This window comes from Ictidomys tridecemlineatus, chromosome 11, assembly GCF_052094955.1.
Source record: "Ictidomys tridecemlineatus isolate mIctTri1 chromosome 11, mIctTri1.hap1, whole genome shotgun sequence".
NCBI lineage: Eukaryota > Metazoa > Chordata > Mammalia > Rodentia > Sciuridae > Ictidomys > Ictidomys tridecemlineatus.
The window spans coordinates 110,303,559-110,324,930 of NC_135487.1; the positions used below are offsets into that span (position 1 = coordinate 110,303,559).

The window sequence follows — 21,372 nt, forward strand, 5'->3', positions numbered from 1 at the left end:
CAGCTTGTCTTTTATGTAACATTTCTTTAAGTTTATATAAGATATAAGATTCATCATCCATACTGTTGTGTGTTATCAGTAGTAAATGTTTTTTTATTGCTAAGTAATTTTCCATTACAAGAATATACCAGAGTTTAATTATTCATGATCCTATTGACAAACACTAAAGTTGTTTCTAGACTTTGGGTATTATAAAAAAGCTGCTATAAACACTGCTGTAGAAGTTTTTTGTGTGTATAGGTTTGTATTTCACCTGGGCATGTACCTAGCACTGAAATTGCCAGGGGATAGACTGGGTATATGATTTGTTCATAAGAAACTGCCATAGTTTTCTGCGCAGTGGTTGCACAAATTTCTCACTTCCACTTGTGATATAGGGAATTCCAGCTGCTCCAAGACACTGGTAATGTTTGGTATTGTCAATCCTTAATTTTAGCCATTCTGGTGGCAGTGTAGTGGCATTTTATTGTAGTTTTACTGAGATATAACTGCATATATTTAAAATGTACAATTTAAGTTTTGACAAACACATACAACCCCCCACTTCCACGAAACCATTATTATGACTAATAAAATGAACATATCCATCATTCCCAAATATATAGAACTATACAGTATGTACTCCATTTTGGTCTGGCTTCTTTTACTAAGCACATTTCTGAGATTCTATGTAGTTGTACATATCAAGTTTGTGGTTTTTATTGCTGAGTACTATTCTAGTGTATAGATATACCAGACTTTGGTTATCAATTCTCCCAGTGAAGGGCATTTGAGTTGTTATAGTTTTCACTATCACAGATGAAGATGTTGTTAAGTACTTGTGTATAGTCGGTTCTTATATGAATGTTTTCACTTGGCTTGGGTAAATGCCTAGAAGTAGGATGGCTGTATCACATAGTAGACGATGTTTTAGTTCTTTAAACAGACTTCCAAGTTGTTTGCCAAAGTACCTATAGCATTTTAAATTTTGATCAGCACTGTGAGAGTGTAATAATAGGAGTGTAATGATACCTCAATGGAGTTTAATTTGTATTTCTTAATGACTAATTAGGTTGAACATGTGCTTATGTGCTTATATGAATATCCTATTTGGTGAAGTATTTATACAATCTTTGCCTATTTTTAAACTGAGTTTTTTCCTAATTATTTGTATTTTAAGTTTAGTTTTTTCTATATTTTTATTGGGGCAGTATAGTTGTAAATAATGGTGGGATTTGCTGTTATATATTCATACATGCACGCAATATAACAATACAATTTGGCCAATCATTCCCCAGTATTTCCCCTTTACTTCCCCTTCTCTCTTTCCTCTATTCTACTGTGATCTCCCTTTGATTTTCATGAGCCACTCCCTACCTTTTTTTTCTTCTCTAGCTTCCACAAATGAGAGAGAACATAATACTCTTGACCTTCCAAGCTCTCACTTAACATAATATTTTCAAGTTCTACCCATTTTCCTGCAAATTACCAGTTAATCTGTTGATAGACACCTAGCCTGAATCCATAGTTTGACTATTGTAAATTATGCTGTTATAAACATGGGTATGCATGTATTACTCTAGTATAATGGCTTTAATTCTTTAGGATAAATACCAAGGAGTAATACAGTTGGGTCGTATAGTGGTTCCATTCCTAGATTTTTGAGGAACCTCCATATTGATTTCCATAGTGTTAGCACAAATTTACAGCCTTACCAACAATGAATGTGTTCCTTTTTCTCCACATTGTCTTCCTAATTACTGGTTGTGAGACTTCTTTATGTCTTAGATACAATCCTTATTAGGTATATGGTGTACGCTGATTTTTCTCTTAGGCTGCAACTTGTCTTTTTTATTCTCCGAACAGTGTCTATTAGAGGGCAAACACCCAGTTCTTTTTTTTTTTTTTAAATGGATTATGTTTTTGGTATTATATGTAAGAAATATTTGCCTAACTCAAGGTCACAAAGATTTTCCTTCTATAATTTCTTCTGCAATTTAAAGTTTAAATTTTTACAGTTAGGTCTTTCTTTATTCTGTTCCATTGATTTGTCTATTTTTGTGCCATTATATCACCATCTCATGTACTGTAGCTTCAGAATAAGCTTTCAAAGCAGGTGGTGTTAGTTCTCTTTGTGTTTCTTTTCCAAATGGTTGACTACCTTAAATTCCTAGCCTTTTCCCATGAATTTCAGAGTTAATTGGTCAATTTCTACCAATATACTGACTTAAATTTTGGTTGGGATTGGAACTAGATTTATATATTTATCAAGAAATAATAATATTAAGTTTTCCGATTCACAAATACAGTATAGGTTTTCATTTATTTAGGTCTGCAGTTTCTCCATTGGTGTTCTATAGCATATAAAACTATACAGAATGTAAGTCTTTTACATTGTCAAATTTATTTCTATGTACTTACTTAATATTTTATCCTCATATAAATGATATGTTTTTTAAATTTCAATTTGATCATCAGTTGCTAATATATACATTTTATTTGTGTGCTGAGGATTGAATTTAGGGGCACTTAACTACTGAGAAAAATCCTCAATCCTTTTTTATTTTGAGACAGTGACTCGATAAGATGCTTAGGGACTTAAAAAATTGCTACTTTGAACATTACTTAGCATATCATGGTCCCTCATGTGATACCTACATGAAGGCTTAGATGAAGGCAGCTAACGAGCAGTTCAATGCACAGATCTAGAGCCTAGAAATGATGATAACAGCTAACTTTATTGAGGGACCATGATATGCTAAGTAATGTTCAAAGCATTTTACATGTACTAACTCACTTCATTTTCCCAATGACCTATGACGCTATTATTAACTCCATTTCAGAGAGGATGAAAGTAAAACACAGAAAGATTACACTATGTGGCTAAGATGATAAACTGGTGGTTGGTAGAGCAAGGATTAGAACTCAGGTCATCTCAAACCATGTTTCTAAACATTAGGATTCCTCAACATGTAATTGGGGATTGCATATAATTTGAAGGGTTTCTGAAAACACAGAGATGAAAAAAAGATACAGAATGAAAGGTGAGGGCAGAGGACTTGGGAACACTAGCGTTCAAAGGATGAGTAGAGAAAGAAGGTCCACAAAAGTTACTGAGAAGGAGCAGCTAGAAGCAGGGAGAACCAGGTAAGGTAAGTTTCAAAGAAGCCAAGATAAAATGTTTTACAGAAGTGATCAACCATTGAAGGCTGTAGGGAAAGCAGGTAACAGAAAGACAGAAAAGCATTTACTGGATGTAGTAACACTGATTATCAGTGATTTTTGTGTGAACAGCTTTAGCTGGCACATGGGATCAGAACAGATCAGAGTAATTTAAAGTGTATGAAAAATGGAGATGGTGACTATAAACCATAGATTAACTAACAAGTTCTGGCTGTCAAGGGGAACAGACTAACAGATGCTGTGGCATGTTTAAGAGTTGGTGATTTAGATCTGGCAGAGTGAAAGAGGAAAAAGACGTTAATTGCTGAAGAGATATTCCCAAAGAAATGGAAACAAACACTCTGTAGTTAAGAGTGCAGAGGCTGGGCACGGTGGCACAGCCTGTAATCCCAGCGGTTCTGGGATGCTGAGGCAGTGGGATAGGAAGTTCAAAGCCAGCCTCAGCAACAGTGAGGCGTTAAGCAACTCAGCACGACCCTGTCTCTAATAAAAATACAATATAGGGCTGGGGATTTGGCTCAGTGATTGAGTACAACAACAACAACAACAACAACAAAAGAGTGTATGCTCTTAGATTAAAATGCCTAGATTCAAATTCAGCCAGTATTTGCTACTACTCATTGTTGGTCACCTTGTGGGAATCTCGTAATATAAATATTAATTCCCTTTTGTGTAAAATGGCAATTCTACCACTCTCTTATTTCCTAGAAACATTGTACGGCTTAAATAAGATAATGCATGGAAAGAATTGGCAGATAGTAAGTGCTCAAAAAAACCAGCTACAGTTATTACTATGGGAGCCAGAGCACAGGTAGAGGCAGTATCCATTGTTAAGAAGGAGCACTTTTTTTTTTTTTTTTTTTTTTTAATGAAAGGGAAAAGGGAGGCAATGATAGAAACAGATGGCAGGTGAGTTTGAATTGGGAGGAAGAAGGCAGAAAGTTATCTATGATGGTTTCAATTTCTTGATTGAGAATGAGGCAAAGCTACCTGTTGGGAATACGGAAAAGCTGGTAGGACGGGACTTGAGGAGATTAGCAGGTCACTCTGGGACACTGTCCAGTGAAACATCAAAATACCTCTACCAGTGAAAGCAACTCTGAGTCTGGCAAGACTGCAACTCCTCATGCTGTGTGATTTCTCCACCAGTGTTCTTCAATTCAGGCGGAGAAGTGAAGAAAGCAAAGCAATGGATTAGGTCAAGCTGAGGTTTCATGGGCAGGTGTGACAAAAGAGTAAGAGGTCAAAGGTTAGTTTAGGCATTGATAACAGAGTCTGAAGTGATGCAAGGTGTTTTAGGATAGATAGGGAAGAATAAAAAGCAAGAAGGATGGCATTTTCAGAAAAAGTGAAAGGACCAAGGGACTAAATGTCTTGATGAAGTTAAGGCGTCAGATCAGATACTAGGAATAAAACTGTGAGCAAGACAGCTATATTCTAGCTAACATAAGGCAGAGAATTAAATAGTCAGAACAAAAGCATAACAATGATAGAAGACTATGGGACTTTAAGGGATATGATGCAGGAGTATTTATTACCTATAGGATTAATCAGGGAAGGCTCTGTGTAGACAATAACTATTGAACCAAGATCTTAAGGAAAACAGGAGTCAGCCATAAGCAGAGGAGTAAGTATATTCCATATTGACAGCATGAGCAAAGTCCAGATGAACAAAGAGCAACAAGAGGCACAGGTTGAGAAGTTAAAGGCTTAAAAGGTTGCTCCAAAAGATATCATCACACACAACCAAAACATCACACACAACCAAAACATTAGGACCACAACTTGGGATCAATTAAAAAGGAAGGGCAAACAAACAATTAGCAGTTACAATGGTGACAGCAATAATTAAAATGCTGAAACTTTTACCTTAATATTCAGAGCATGCAGTGCATTTAGGAGTTAGCCCAAAAAGAAAAATATCATACCTTTGAACGAAATGTTGGATGAACAAAATAAACAGCCTTCAAATTCCTCTTGTATCTAACCAAAACAAACAAACAAAAGGGTCAATAAGTCATTCCTAAAGCTAGTCACTATTACAGAAATTAACTCATATATATAAATATATTCAGGGAGGTTAAAAATATTTTAGAAGCAACTCTGTGTATTGAATTTTAGGTGAAATTTTGAGAATATTTCATCACTTAAAATGTCTGTTTTACAGAAAACACTAAGTTTCTGTGGGCTGTGAGAGAGACCCTACCACCTAAAGGTAACACAAAATTAAATAAACTTATTTAACACATTTATCATGTGTTGTTTTTATATAGTGATAGAATCACTTGGAATCAGATATAAGAATTAAATAACATTCAAACCACTTAAAATTACAGCAAAAATTAGAAACTAGAAGTTTCCATGGTCATATTTCAACGGAGTTTACGATATCCCACATATAGTATATTGGCTTTCTTTCTTAATACTGGTAATAATTCTGTGAGACTATTATTGCCTGTTTTAACCCTCTTAAAGTCATGCAGCCATCCAGTAAAGCCAGAAAATAAGCTCAGGCCATACTGCTCCAGAATCATACTTATCCACTATTTCATCTAGCTTTTCTAAAAGGTGTGCGTGAGATTTTTTTCCCAACAGTTCAACAATTATTATTGAGTCACATGAGGCTATTGGTAAGAACTTCAGAGAAATAGTATAAACTGTTCCTTTCATAGCTGAGGCCTATTCCAAGTTAAAGAGCTGGTTAGTGGCAGAAGGACAAAAAGAGCAGCATTAAGTTTCCATTTATATACATATATGCACACACACACACCCCTCACATTCAGAGAAGTTAAGACTGTATTTATTAGATAATGAAAACATTAATCTTGTTAATTAATCTGAGATTTAATGGGAGGAGCAAAACAGCTATAAATTTATGGTAGTTTTCCTTCTTTGTACCCTAGTTGTAAAATGTAATCTATGAAGACACTGTGATGCTAAAAATAACAAAATAGTTACTAGGAGCATAAAGTGCCATTTTTATTTGGAAATACATTAATGAGAAAAGTTTAAAACATTACATTTGATCTTGCTGTAGAGGGGTGATATATATTTTCCATTAAATTTTCAATTGTCATTTCATGGGTAATATGGTTTAACATAAATAAATTTTCCAGCTCCATGTTAGTAGGTAGTTAAGTCCAAACTCTGCATTTACTATTGTGAGTCCTTGGACAACACACTTCACCTTTCAGAATGTCAATATCTCCTATCTTTCAAATGCAGAAAGCATTTCTCCTAACAATCTCATGGATCATTAGATCAAAGCAAATAATGTTTACATAGGTTATATTGGTAAGTATGATATACCATAAAAATAAACAGTAAGTTTTTATTACTTACACAAAGATGGCCCCAATCCTCTTTAAGGTATTTAAAAGTGGGAAAATAATACATATAAATCTAATTAATTTATTTAATTCATTTAATCAATTAATGCAAAATAAATCTGTTAAAGAGGGCCTATAACTAAAATACTAATTTATGATAAAAATATTTCATATGAAATACCCTTTCTTAGAATACATTAGAATGTTTGCTATTGCTTCAAACTAGAAAATAAAGAAACTACATCTCCCTTTATAATTTACAAAAATAACTAACTTGACATCAACAACATCGTAGAGTTTCTTCAGGAAGTCAGAGTCCAGGTGATTGTATTCGCTGGTCAGTGTGTGAAAATATACTAGCACATATTCTTTCACAGCAATGTGATCCATTACATGGATGAAATATAAGAGAGCCTGGAAGAAAAAGGAGGAGTAATGATCATTTTGCACAGTAGTTTATTTACAGAGGCCGAGAGAGAGAAAAACCCAAAGACTAATCTATGCCCCAGTCATTGCAGATGAACAGGCCAGGGTGATGAGCATCAATTTTCTTTAAAAATATCTTCAGGAAAGTGAATCATCCCAGAATTTAGTAATTCTTACAAAAGCTATGGTACAATCCCTTTCTGTTTTATTCTAAATGATAGAAGAGAATAAACAGTCTATGTTTTGTGAAATAACTTTCCATATGTTGAAAAAAATTTATTTTTATTTTTTTAATTCTCTTTTAGCTGTAGATGGACACAGTGCCTCACATGTGCTAGGCAAGCACTCTACCACTGAGCCACAACCACAACCCCTGGAAAGAATTTTTGAGTCAACTACCAGGTTTCTTCTCTTTTGAATAAAGATATCAGAATCTTTAGAAGTAGAATTTCTAGACTTTTAACAATTCTTGAACTTTCTGCCTGGATTTGATCAAAGTCCTTGTAGTCTCTACTCAGATATAGACTCATGGCTTTGATGTAACCAAAGGATTACTATAAAAGAATATAATTAGTGCTTTATGTGACTCACTTTAAGGGCTAATTTCTTAGCATTTTTAATGCTGATCTAAATGAGGAAATTGGAACAAGTTTCGATGGTAGGTAGCAAGAGGTTGGGTAGCATTTCTAGTGCTCAAAAAGACTAAAATTTTGTTTGACGCAGTTTGAAAAGAGAAAAGTATTCCACTACAAGAAATGTAAGAAAACACTAAAAACAAAAACAGAGATCCAATATGAGCAGGGCTGGTATGACACAGTGGTTTAACTGTAAACAATTATAAGGAGGAAGCTAAGAGGTAACAACTAAAAGGATTACCATAGAACAGGCTGGTTTCCAATTCCTCCTCAGATGAGACCTTGGCTTTAAAATGGAATAGGATCCAATTGCTATCAGAGCTGACAGAGATGGGCATTAAGAAAATACAGTATCTTTCTAGTTGTTGCCTGGTTTGGACCTCACAATGTATCTTATTATTTATATGATATTTATATAATATCCAGGCTACCATGCAAGTACACACCAAAATCAAACAGAGGGATTTAAATTTTAATTGGTATTAGTCACATTATTTTCAAGAATGTGTGTCATACTCTTTAATAAGTACATGAAACAAATAGTTGTAAATAGAAATTAAATAATGTAGTTTTCAACAGTTGGGCCTTTTCTCTGTGTGTGTATATATTTTTAAAGTTCTACTTCTCCTCTTACTAGACTTCCTCTTTGTATTCTTTCTGTCCACTTTTTACTCCCAAACCAGCACTATTAGGATACCCCTCTTTGCTTTCTAATTCCCCATCTTTAGCTTTTTTTGTCATTAGAAAAAGGTACGATGAAAAAATCTATAAGATAAATTCTCTCCCAGCAAAATCCATTTTGAGATATTTACTTCCAGTTTTTACCTTAATGCTTAAAAAAAACCCAAGAAACAAAAACAAAAACTCAATTAATATCAGTTTAGATACAATTTACTGCACACTCTCTCCTACTGATATTATGTTGTAAACCTTTCTCTATTGTACTCCCCTCTATGATCATTCAGTTTAAGGGTCATAGAATATTCCATTTCTGAATGTGTCACAATAATCCATTAGATAATTAATTATAATTTACATTCAAATTTATAACTTTTTGCTATAAATGGACCTTTGAATAATATTCCAGGTTCAATACTTCCACATTTTTTTCTCCCTTCAAACACCAGTGATGAAGAATTTGAGGGCTTAGCTGAAATACTTATTAGCTTTTGCAAAAGTGAATTTTATTTTACAATTATATATAATTTTGTATTTTTAGGTATATAATTTTTATGTGGTTAATACTTACTGATCAGTTAAAGTTATTTTTCTCCTTTGTAGTTTCTAATAAAACTGATGTTCTAAGAAAATCTATATATTTATCTCATACATTTAATCATACTTTACCTGAATATTCCACTTCCGGCAATTTTAGGGCTTACACTTACTTCCGTACTTTGGATTATTTTCCTAGTACAATTTCTCATAAATGGAATCACTGGGTCAATAGGTGTGATCACTTTTATGTTTTGATTCATCTTTAATGACATTATTATTTACAAGTTCTGGCTAACTTTGAAAAGGACAAAAGATATTTTGACTCACTTCTTTTGGACTACTAATCAGTTTAAGTATCTTATCAGTTGTTAGCTATTTTTTCTTTTAGGAATCATCTGTTTCTGTTCCTTGACCTCCAATGAGGGATTATGAAATTATGCTACCTTGGGTAAACTATATTTTTGTTTTATTCTCTTTTAGACAGCCAAGTATTAATTTTCTTTTTTCAAAAGAATCTAAATTTGATTTTACCTTTACAATACAGAATGGTCCAACCAAACACTTGCCAGTTATATCCAAAACAAGAGCAGTCATGCTTTTGGAGATCATATTTCAGCTTTCCAGTACTTTAATATAGCTCACTCACAGAACCAGGGCTGCTTCCCTGATACACAGTTCAGCTTCACCATGTTTTTAGCCTTGATTCCCAATTCATATCCTACTTCTTTTAAAAATCAACACTATTTATGAAAGAGAACCTCTTTTTCAGCTTACCTTGTCCATATCTATCAATGTTACAGGAATGTTTCTTCCAACTACCACCATCACTGTACGACCACAGTTATCCACACCTAGAAATAGACAATGTAATCAGCACCCAGAAACTTCTTTATTGTCCTAGCTTTGACTACATAAAAAATATTCCACACATATTTAAAAGAATGACAACCAAGAAATCTGAGTTTCTCAAATTTCATCTTTAGATTTCTCTTACTGTAAACAAAACAAAATTTTTTCTCTTTCTTTCCTTCTTTAGCTTTATGTGGTTTTGATCACTGCACTGACTTTTAAGATAAGACCTCTTAAAGATTTAAAATCAGGGATAGCCTATGATATTTTTATAAATAACATTTTGTTCAAGCTACTTTAAAAACATCAGTGATCTAGGAAAAACTAAATAGTGATCAAATCTGAAAATTAATGAGTACTGTCAGAAAAAGAAATAATTAAGAAAAAAATGAAATCTGGAAGCTTTTGCTGTTGTTATTATATATTTATGTAAGGTCTGAATTTGGTAATAGCAAGTATGTATAAGATACTTATAAAAGCATTTTTTTAAAGAAAAAGGACAAAAGGAAGAAATAAAGTTGGCAATATAGGACCATAAGTTGAAAATGTTATAGGTTGGTACATTATTTTTAAGATCTTGATAAAGGCCATAGACTATCTGCATTAGCACTAAAGAAATAGAGAAAAATAAACTCTCAAATAGCATGCTGGGTAGGATTCCTAATTCATGAAAAGAATAAGTCATCATATAAGTAATTACGCTTACCTGTTTGGTATAAGGCTTTCAAAGAAGCAATATCAGACAGATCCTCAGATCTTGCTTGACATAACCAGCGATTATAACTATACAAATAAAAGAGAAAATGATTAAAATAAATTTTTGCAAATTGATTTGCAAATGGGACCAGTTTTTAGTATATTTCCCCATCCCCCAAATTAATATTTTATTAAAATAAGGAAGGAGTTAAAGAGGCCATTGTATCATGCAGAACTGTATGTTAATCATGAGTTAGAGAGAAAACAAGGTGTTCAGACTATACAACTGAAAGAATCCTTATGATCAAATAAAGACTACACGGATAAATGGCTAAGCTATCAAGAACCTGAACTAACACTGTTTAAAAATACTATTATTTTCCTTTACTACAAAAATTCAAATAGAGAAAGCCTAAAACAATGCCAGATCCCTAAAACTGATGTTCACTCATTCAATAAAGATTTATGAGTGTCTACTCTATAAGAGGTACTGAGAATATTATAGTTAAGAGATAATAGGATCCCTGCCCTGAGGAGTTCACTTTTGAGAAAAACAGGCAAGTGCTACACATGTAATGTGGGACCACAAGAGAGCCAGGTAGTTTTGTGTAGGAAAGTCAAGACTTATTTAATGATTGGTTAATCAAACTAATTGTACTGATACAAGATCATATGGATCACATTTGGTTTTGGCCTGGAGGATTTTAAAGCTAGAAGAAACAGTAAAGGTCTCAGAGGGAGAAGACTTGCAAAAGATTAATGGTCAAGTCAGTCTTAGAATTGTGGCCAGTTCATGGTACAGTTAAATTTGAAGTTGAATTTGGGTCTCTAGATTTCTAGAAAGCTCAGTTCCCCGCCCCCTCCAAACTGTAGCTTTCAAGGTACCAAAATGTATCAAAACAATTTTGAAATGTCTGGGTCACAGATGGCAATATCCAATAACAAACAAAAAGAGCTCAACTGGGAGAGAGGAGACCTTAATTTGAATCCTATTGCTTTAGTGCAGTGTTACTAAACACAGATCTTAATTTCCTCATCTGAAAAAATGTTGCTTATGTGATACACCTTTCAGCTATAAATTACAATCACACAATTATGGATCGTTAACAGGGAGACTATTACATATAGATTATAATCAATAAGTAAATATGCCTGCTAGTTTTATATTATTTTTGAAAAACACACTTAGTATTGCATTAGTTCTACTGACTGCCTTCTTCAGTAGCATATCTACTGCCTCACATACTTGTTATTCTTTTTTTTGTGCGTGACGAGAACACATAAAATTATACTCTCAATAATTTTCAAGTATATAATGCATGACTCTTAGTAATAGTCACTCTATAGTACAATAGATCTCTTGAACTCATTCTTCTTGCCTCAGAGAAATTTTGTAACTTTTGATCAACATTTCTCCCCAGCTCCACTCCCCACCCTCAGCCCCTGGTAACTACTCTTTTACTCTCTGCTTTTATGGGTACAACGTTTTTAGATTGACATATAAGTGAGATCATGTGGTATGTGTCTTTCTTTGCCTGGCTTATTTTGCTTAATATAATGTCTTATATCTTTAATATAAAGGTTAAAGAACAAAATTACTAGCAGCTACATTAATCTGTTAAGGGATACACAATATCAAAACATGTTAATCATGATATCAAAAAACATGAGTGGGAGAGAATAAAAGCATAGAGGTTTTTTTTTTTTTAAAGAATAATTCTACCATTTTCTGGTTGGTTTATGATTAAATCATCACCATAAGCCTAAAGAGAAAAATATATCTACATTTATTAAATATCTTATGGGCACCAAAGGTCCTAGTTCAAAGTATATAATCATTCTTGGGTATCAAGGGCCTACTTCAACAGTTGAATGTGGTGGATGCTAAAGACCCTCGTATAACGTGGTGTAGTATGTGCATATATCCTATAAATAACCTCTTGTATACTTTAAATTATCTCTAAATTACTTATAATACAATGTAAATGCTATGTACGTAGTTGCTGTACTGTATTTTTATTTGTATTACTTTTTATTATATTGTATACTTTTTATTGTATTACTTTTTATTGTTGTATTGTTATTTTAACTTTTTTTCCTTGAACATTTTCTATCTGTGGTTGTTTGAACCTGAAAATGTGGAACTCATGGATACAAGAAGGGACTCAATCTTTGCTGAATGAAATAACAGACATGACTCTTATGCAATTATTTTTGAGGCTTGAGATGAAAAAAGACTCTTGGCTTCAGAGAATTTAATTACGAATATATGAGACACATATTACAAAGACAATTAATTGTGTAATAAGACAGAATGAGACAAGCAACCCAACAGAAGTCTAGACTCTATCAATCAAATATGTATGCTGAGAAAAAAACCAGGGGTGGTGGGAGGTGGGGTAAGGAGTACAGGCCTGTCTCTCATAGCTTTGCAGAAATAACTACTTCCTTTTTTGTATTCCCCAAATTCCTCTGCTTGTCAATACAAGAGTTACTTACTTTTTACAATGTCTGCTTCCATTCTAATATATTCCCATAAGATAGGAATATATCTTACTTGTCTCTACAGTATTAACAACAATAAAAAACCTATTATGTAATGAAAACTTTATCATGAAAAAAGCTGTGTTTATGGAAAAGAACTATATTCTTAATTTTTATAAATCTCTTTAATTTCTGCTAGATTCTCTTATTTGTTTCAGCATTTAATTTATTGCCTACATTACAGGTTAAGTACCCTCCAGAAAATGTCACTGAAACTGAATCAGAATGAAAAGGGAACGTAAGTTTAGTAATAAGAAAATAGTTTGAACTCACAGACCTCCTCACACTTTTGAGAAGGACTATTTATTTTACTGTTAAAGCAAAATGAGCAGGTCATCGCCTTGGGTTTGTTTCTGTACCAGGAACCCTTACACAGGCACACCCACACTTAATTAAGAGGTCTTCCTTTATCTGATTAATTTTGGGAGAAACAACAACAACAACCACCATCACCACCACTACCACCAAATTGAACTTCAGCCAATCATAACCTGCCAACTAGATGGATCATATCCGTATAAGGCGACAGTTAAGTAACTGACTTTGCTTCTGCATTGGGCCTGTAAAAGCCCATTGCTCACACAGCTAGAGAAAAGCTCTCTGAACCTCTTCTGGTTTTGAGTGTTGCCTGAGTCATGAATCCTTCTTTGCTAGAATGAACAAATTTATTTTGTCTCAAGTTTTTATTTTAACATCAGTTATAAGTATTCTGCATTACAGATATAAGACAAGACCTCATCTTCAATCATCACACACATAAATATGAAATCAGAAATTGCTTGATTCAGGTATTGCATACCACTCAAGGGAACTGAATGGCAAAGGTGCTCTGTCTTTGTTTTCTGCTCTAAGGCTTTTGGATCCACAGGCTGTACTACAACTATGTGCTAACTTACATGCACAACTCTGACGGCTGTTCAGAACATCTGCTTCAAAGTGTCTTAAAGTCACTAGCATCTGAAGGTAGGTGTGGGTGATTCAAATGTTCAGAAATCAGGGACTACCTTATTTAAGTCCGGACCTAGAATATTATCTTAAAGAATAAGTGGCCAGTGTCTCCCAGAACCAAATGGAAAAAGTCACTATGCAACACATTTGCCCCTCCAGATCAAGGCCCTCCACCAGTACAAAGGGCATATTTATAGAATATGTATTTCTTCCTAGAAGTTATCTCTTTTCTAGGGACTCCTTTCCAGGAAGTGTGAGCTCAGTAAATATATATGCACTTTAATAGTGGCTTGAACTAGTAGTTGTTAAGTGAAACAAATCAACTCTTTAGAAAAAAAAAAGAGATAAGAAACCAGCTCAAAGATAAATTTAAAAGGTATGTGATATGTAATTATGTGAGAGAGAAAATATGTTGACTGATTTGAGAAAGGTAACTATGTAGTTCTTTCTTTCTGAATAGAAAAACAAAATAAAACAAAACAATATAACAAAAACAGAAAAATCTTTAGTCTTTTAAAACCTGGAACTTTATGTAAATAGGTTAAAGAAGGTAATAGAGAAGGAAGGTATGCTACAAATGGCCACTTTGAAGGCTCTTCCTCAATCAGCTGTACCAATGGTCAGCCATCTGTTGGATCAGTTTACCCCATGTAAAGGGGTCACACAAGATCAATGATTTTGAATACAAGGTAATAAGAAGCTGCAAAAGGAAGATTTTTGAGTCCTTCTCATAAAGGTTCTGATTCAGGAGTTTTGGTGTGGGGTCCATGGACTTTTAACAAGCACCTCTGATGATTCTTACAGTTGACTATGAACTCAACTGTACCAGATGTTTCCCCAAATCTTCCCAACTACAAAGTACTGGTGAGACCACAGAACATGAAAGTGTGGTTTCAGATGGGTCTGAATAAGTTGAAGGACATCATAAGCAAGTTGCAAAGTCAAAACTATGTTCATAACAATACTACACATTATTTCCATTTTCACTGTGCTGATGTTAGCACTGTCAATGCAAAAGCAACTGTTGGGTAAAAATGGCTAGTAACAACCTTGCACAAATCAAGGCAGTGGCACCAAACTGTAGTGGCAGTCACTGGATTCTTCAATGCTAAATATTCCTGAGGGGAAAAGCCATTTTCATATAAGAATGTCTTTGATAAAAAGTAAAAGTTAATAATTTTATTATATCAACTGCAGAGAACATATCTTTTTAATATTAATGTGTGACAGAATGGGAAGAACACATAAAGCTCTTCTGGATGCTGAAGTATGTGGATGTCTTGAAGAAAAGCTCTATGTGGTTATCTGAGCCGCAAACTGAACTAGCTACTTTTTTTCATGGAATAACCCTGACTTCAAAGACCGGCTGACAAACTGGTCAGACAACATGAATTGTTGCCTCAAAAATGAATAAAACAATCCTGTTATTTCAAGAAAAATAACCAAAAGTTTTTGATGACAATGATAAGACTCATGGTTACACAAAATACACATATATACACAGACACACACACATACACACACAAAATACCCTGGAAAATCTGTATTGGCATGCTTGACAGTTCTTAATAAAGTCCTCAATAATTTCTAATGAGGTTGGTGCTGATACTAGCAAATATATTTTGAAACTATATAATGAAATGTGACAATATTAGAAGATCTGAATATTTCAGCAAATCAATGTTTTCTAAATGACTTATGTATTATGTCATAAAGTCATGCTATAAATTCCTACTTTAAAGTCTGTCCAAAGTACAGTATAGAACAAGATATTTTAATCATAGTACAAATATTCATGGATAGGGCTTGATAGGGCTCACAACTGAACTTTAAGAAACTACCATTTGTCAAATTCTAGTGTAGTGTCAAAGAAATATATTGCCATTTATGTGAAAAGATTATTAAAATACTCTTTGTCCTTTTCCAATTATATACTTAGGTGAAATCAGATTATCTTCATATACTTTTATCTAAAACAACTTATTGTAATAGTTTGAATGCTAATATGAGAATCCAGATGTTTTTTATTATGTCAAACACCAAAATATTTGTAAGATTAAAAAAAAAAAATCCAAAACAGTGGTATGCTCACTAGATGAAAAAGTTATTTTTCAAAAAATTATAGGTTATAGGTTAGTTTCTAATGAATCAATAAATCATTTCTGACACAATAAATATTGACAGATACAACCCATGTAGACAAAAGCTCTGTGGGAGTCCTCAACAATTTGTAAGAGTGCAAAGGGAATCTGAGATAAAAAAGATCCATTAGCAATGCATAAAGTATGATTGACGTGAACATGTTTTAAAATATACATAGGTCACAGTCATGTGAGGGGAAACACAGTCTCTGGATTTAAAGAAAACTATCTGCCAGATAATTCTTACAGAACCAACTTCAGAAACCATAGAATTATTTGATCCTGACTGTGTCCTTTGGAAAAGCTATTCACTGCTGCCCTCTAGTGGCAAATTTGCTTTTGTTTTTTAAAGATAAAATTGGAAAAATACCTGGGACTAAGGAGACATAAAATTTTAATTATGTAAGGGTCTCCAGGAATCATTGAGTTCAACTCTCATTTTATACACTGAGGATAACAACATCCATACATCATTACAAAACAGTATAATAAATACTATGTTATGCTTTGGGTAAGTGTAAGTATAAGCTATGAAAAAGCATACAGGAGGAGACATCTATTCCAGACTTTAAAGTTTCCAGAGGCAGCTGCTTCTGAACTGAAGCCTGGCAAATGGACAGGATTCTGAAGGATGAGAGTAGTCCAGAAGCAAAGCTCAAAGGAAAAATATACCATGACTTGTTCAGTATTGAAGAGAATAGCAGTGACCAATTTTAAGAGCCTGACAAATACTAGGTATTGCATTAAACTCATTATATTATCTTATTTAATGCTCTCTAAGTTTGTGAAATGTTACCCTATAAGGTAATGAACTGTAATTATTTATATTTTATTATTTTTTTCTTTTAATTTTTTAAAAAAGCAGCTGGCTTTACTAAGACTATTAATCTTTGAAAAAGCTTAAAAGTACAAAAGTTGCATCTAGTTTTAGAAATATGTGGAAAATGGAATATGCTACATGTTTGTAAGATCCTTGGGATAAGCTGGGGAGAAATAAAACTCTTTTTAAGTTCAACAGAACTTTATTTAAAAGAAAGTAGAGTAAAAAAATTTTGCAACTGCCTTTCTCTTCCTAATTTCTATTTTTAAACTATAATGTCACATGCACGCATTACAATTAGTGCAGGTGGAGCAGGAGCTCTGAAATCAGAAATGCAATTGAACACTGGCTTCACCACATGTTAACTGTGACCAATGATAAATTACTTAACGCTCAGCTCTGCATCTACAAAATGGGATAGTATCTTCCTCACTGAACTGTCAGGAAGAATAAGGAGAACACATTATATACAAATATAAACCTTTCAGCAGATGTCAGGTCCCTTTCTTGTTTCTCATCTCCTCATGTGTCTAACAGTCCAGAGAGGTTTGCCTTACTTTCTTTGATGCTGCTTCTGCAGGGCTGCTTCAGATAATTGTCCCTGAAGGATCAGTTTTCTTTGCTTATCAATATCTCCTTCCATTCGAGCAAAAGCATGAGAGCCAATGAAAGACAGATCAACTCCCAAGCCTTCATCCTCCTCTTCTTGGTTGTCTGTAACAAAAATCCTACTATCAACAGAGAGCCAAGGACAAAACTAGACAGTAAATGAAACAGACTGAATGCCGCGATAGGAATAACTGTTAGGTAACTCAAAAAATGGCTTAATGTTAGTTTTTGAGAATGAAACTGAAGTAAGATTTAGGCATTTGTGGAACTGAAATAATGAAATGGAATATGTGAAATCAAATCAAGATGACTTGGTTGTAACCTTAGAAGAAAAGTGTAGAAAGTGATCATAAGCAAAAAGAAATAATTAGACTCTATTTGGCTTCAAAGATAGTTTATGAAAAGCATCAAAAGGTAGACATATTTGAATGACTGGCACATAAACCCCACCCTTTTGTAAGCTAACACTCTAACAAAGATGGATGAACAGGATCACAGGATATGATCCATATTCATTAAGAAATATTACAGTTGTAATTTAGTATCAGTTGTAATTTGTATGCTGGTCATACCAAAATAATGATTTTGGCTTTTAAGAGTTATAATTCTTACTACAAATTAAGAAGCAAACTTTCTGATCTATCTATATGATTCTTATGAATTTGGCTAGTAGAAGCCACTCACTAAAGAACAATCATCTCTTGGTGTGGTGGCCACTGTCTTACTAGACCTGTTAATAACAAAAACAAAAACAGATCAATACACCTTGGATCAATAAAATTTCCCAAGGTAATGCCACCACTTGAATCTCAGCTTGGCAGACTATCAGCTGGGACTTCTCTACTTCCCCTTCACTGCTATTCAAACTGTGACTGGTCAACAACTTAGAAGAAAGGGCCTACTTTAATTAAAACTTACCCAAAATTAATCTTTCTTCAACTCCTCAAGTATTAAGTTAGATACATATATGTGTGAAACCCATCTAACACTGTAATTAAAAAATATTTATGAACACTAAGGCCTTTTCTATAAAGTAAAAATATTTTCTAAGATATAAGTGCAAATTAAACCTCTTTGAGATGGGAACCTTTTGGTTAATGAGTTACTCTAATCTACTATTCAGACGTGCCATTTCAAATTGGTTTTGCTGTTCCCTACTCCTTATCTCACTAAATGCATTTTATGGAAGAAAAATTATATGCTATAGTGGTGGATGAGGATTTCTAAACGACTCTGGCCTTACTTCAAAAATCTACTCTTATTAGTGGGTTCTCCAAAGTGCATAGCTACTTGTCCAGCAAAGCTTGTGATTTAAGGCCACTTGTAATTCCCTCCACTTGATGTAATAATATGATAAAAAGGAGCTGAGAAGCTTTCTACAGATTCTAACTTGGTGTTTATTTTTTTTTACAAAATTGTTCATGGTAGGTATCTTACAGTAATCCCCGAAGCTGCTGTTTCTTAAGATCAGGTCCCAGCATTGAAATGCGTGGAGCATATCTTCATACAATGCATTTATGACCTTTAGTACGTATGAGCTGTCAGTACTGAATATTCGGAAGGGCTCCCATCCCAACATGCTCTTCCTATTACTACTTAAGCACAAAACCTGACAACACAAAATAAATGATTATAGTAGTCCTGTCTTATTATTTATCATTACATATGAAATGTAGGGACACTATTAAAGCTGTTGAAAATTTTTAGATGTTAATGGTTAATATACTTCACTGTCTCACCAATGTCCTTAATGAGACTATAAACTTTGTTAGTCTGAGAACATTTTGGGTAAATTTAAAGAATAAATTTCTTTAACTAAAAATAAGACTGGAAACTTCAAAACTGGTCTTGATCTTAGGGTCATGTTAATAGAGAGTTTCCCAAAGGACAAACTGGACTTCCTACCTCTTTGGTGGTTGGTGCTTTATTAGTACACAACTTCCTTAAGAAGGAAAGTGAAAAGATAGAACTCTAGAACTTACCTTCTGGAGCACCAGGTTTTTCACTTATTCTAATTTGCCGTTCAGGTACCACAGGCTCCCCTTCTGCATTTCCAATATCTGCAGGAAGGTATGGCAATGATCGACTCTCTTCCTTTAGTGACCTTGGGAAGTACAGAGGTAGCAGCTTTTGGTAAGTAGCCTGCATCAGAAAAGGAAGGCATTCTGTAAAAAATAATGAAGTAATAAAGCAACCTGAGCAATGCTTAGTGTTGTCTGTAGGTGGTGAAGACAGTCTTCATCAAGGATAAAGACCTTGGGGCTGGGATTGTGGCTCAGCGGTAGAGCACTCACTTATCATGGGCGCAACCTGGGTTCGATTCTCAGCCCCACATAAAAATAAAGGCATTGTGTTTTGTCCATCTACCAAAAACAAAACAAAACAAAACAAAACAAAACAACAAAAAAAACTCTCTCTCTTTAAAAAACAACAAAAAAACGGATAAAGACCTTACAACTTCTGAGCTCACAATGTATGTGGTCTAGGACCCTCAATCACTACTTGTATTAGATAGAACAACTGTTAGCTAGTGGGCAATTCTAGGCCAACAAACCTGCAATGTGTAAGTCCCACCATTCCTGTCCTCACCTCCACCTTCATTTCTAGAGATAAGTGTCTTTCAAAACTCAGCTGAGATGTTACTTCCTTAAGTTCAGTATGCCTCAGGCTCCAGTGGACCCAGGTATAGTTTCTGAGAGGGCTGTGTGTGTGTGTGTGTGTGTGTGTGTGTGTGTGTGTGTTTGTGTAATACTTCTAACTATTTGTAAAAGTCTGTTATTTCATGATTTTTATTCTTTTTTAGTTTTTAAAACTTCTTTTTTAAAAAAGAAATGGGATAAAATTCATCCTACTTTGTAATTTCCATATGGGTTGGTCCACTGCACTCAATTTAAACCCACAGTACCTTACAGGCATTGATGTTCTTATTTTTCTTATATCTTAAAGCATCTTGCTTTTTTATCACCCTAGGAATTATTTTATCATTGCTCAGTATTATTCATCAATTATTCCTAACTATATTTAAAAAGAACAAGTCAAGTAGTAAGAAAATAAATGATGGCATAGCCTAAGGAACAATGGAATCATTCAAAAAATCATCTTTTGGTTTGCTTATTGTGCTACACATAGGACTACATCATCTTTTAAATAAGCAAGTAAGAGAGTAGAGTAGAAATACCAGTTTTATATGCTTTTCATTTAAAAAAAAAGATATAATCGATATACCATAAAAGTAACCCTTGGAAAATATGTAATTCAGCACTGATATATTCACAAAGTTATATAATTACTACCATCAAATTTAATTTCATTACAGTATCATCAACCCAAAATCCATTAGCAATTACTTCCCATTCTTCCTTTCCCCAATCCCTAGCAACTACTAATCTTTTTGTCTGTATAGATTTGCCTATTTTGAACATTTCATACAAATGGAATACAGTATATGGCTGTTTGTATCTTGTTTCTTTCATTTAGCACAATATTTTCAAGGTTAATTCCTTTTTATGACAGAAAAACATTTTATGTATTTACTACATTTTGTTTATTAACTCAAGATGTGAATTTTTACTTTTTTGGCTATTATAAATAATAGTGCTAAGAGTATTTGTATATAAAATTTTGTGTGGATATATTTGTAGTACTGGAGATTGAATCTAGTGATGCTCTTAACACTGAGCCATACTTCTAGCCCTTTTTGTTTTTTATTTTGAGATAGGATCTTACCCAGTTGCCGAGGCTGGCCTTAAACTTATTGACCCTACTGACTCAGCCTCCTAAGTAATTCGGAATGTAAAGGTGTACACCTCTATTTCTATCTGGATCTGTGTTTCTAATTCTCTTCTGTATATAATAAAGAGAGGATTAGTGGCATTATATGGTAAATCTATGTTTAACTTTTAAAGGAACTATCAGTCTATTTTTTCAAAGTGGTGATACCATTTTTACATTTCTAGTAGCCATCTTTGAGAATTACAATTTCTACATCTTTGCCA

The 21,372-nt window shown here is 33.7% G+C and overlaps 1 protein-coding gene across 2 annotated transcripts in view; it reads right to left on the reverse strand.

The window, feature by feature from the left end:
• Positions 1-21,372, reverse strand: part of Gdap2 (ganglioside induced differentiation associated protein 2) — a 63,595-nt gene that overhangs the window by 8,100 nt on the left and 34,123 nt on the right. For both annotated transcript variants that reach the window (XM_005334928.5, XM_013362688.4), the window contains 6 exons: positions 19,360-19,519; positions 17,326-17,482; positions 10,326-10,402; positions 9,545-9,621; positions 6,766-6,905; positions 5,091-5,145 (listed from right to left, as the gene is read on the reverse strand). In XM_005334928.5, the coding sequence (XP_005334985.2) occupies positions 5,091-5,145; positions 6,766-6,905; positions 9,545-9,621; positions 10,326-10,402; positions 17,326-17,482; positions 19,360-19,519 (666 nt within the window). The remainder of the gene's footprint in view (positions 1-5,090; positions 5,146-6,765; positions 6,906-9,544; positions 9,622-10,325; positions 10,403-17,325; positions 17,483-19,359; positions 19,520-21,372) is intronic.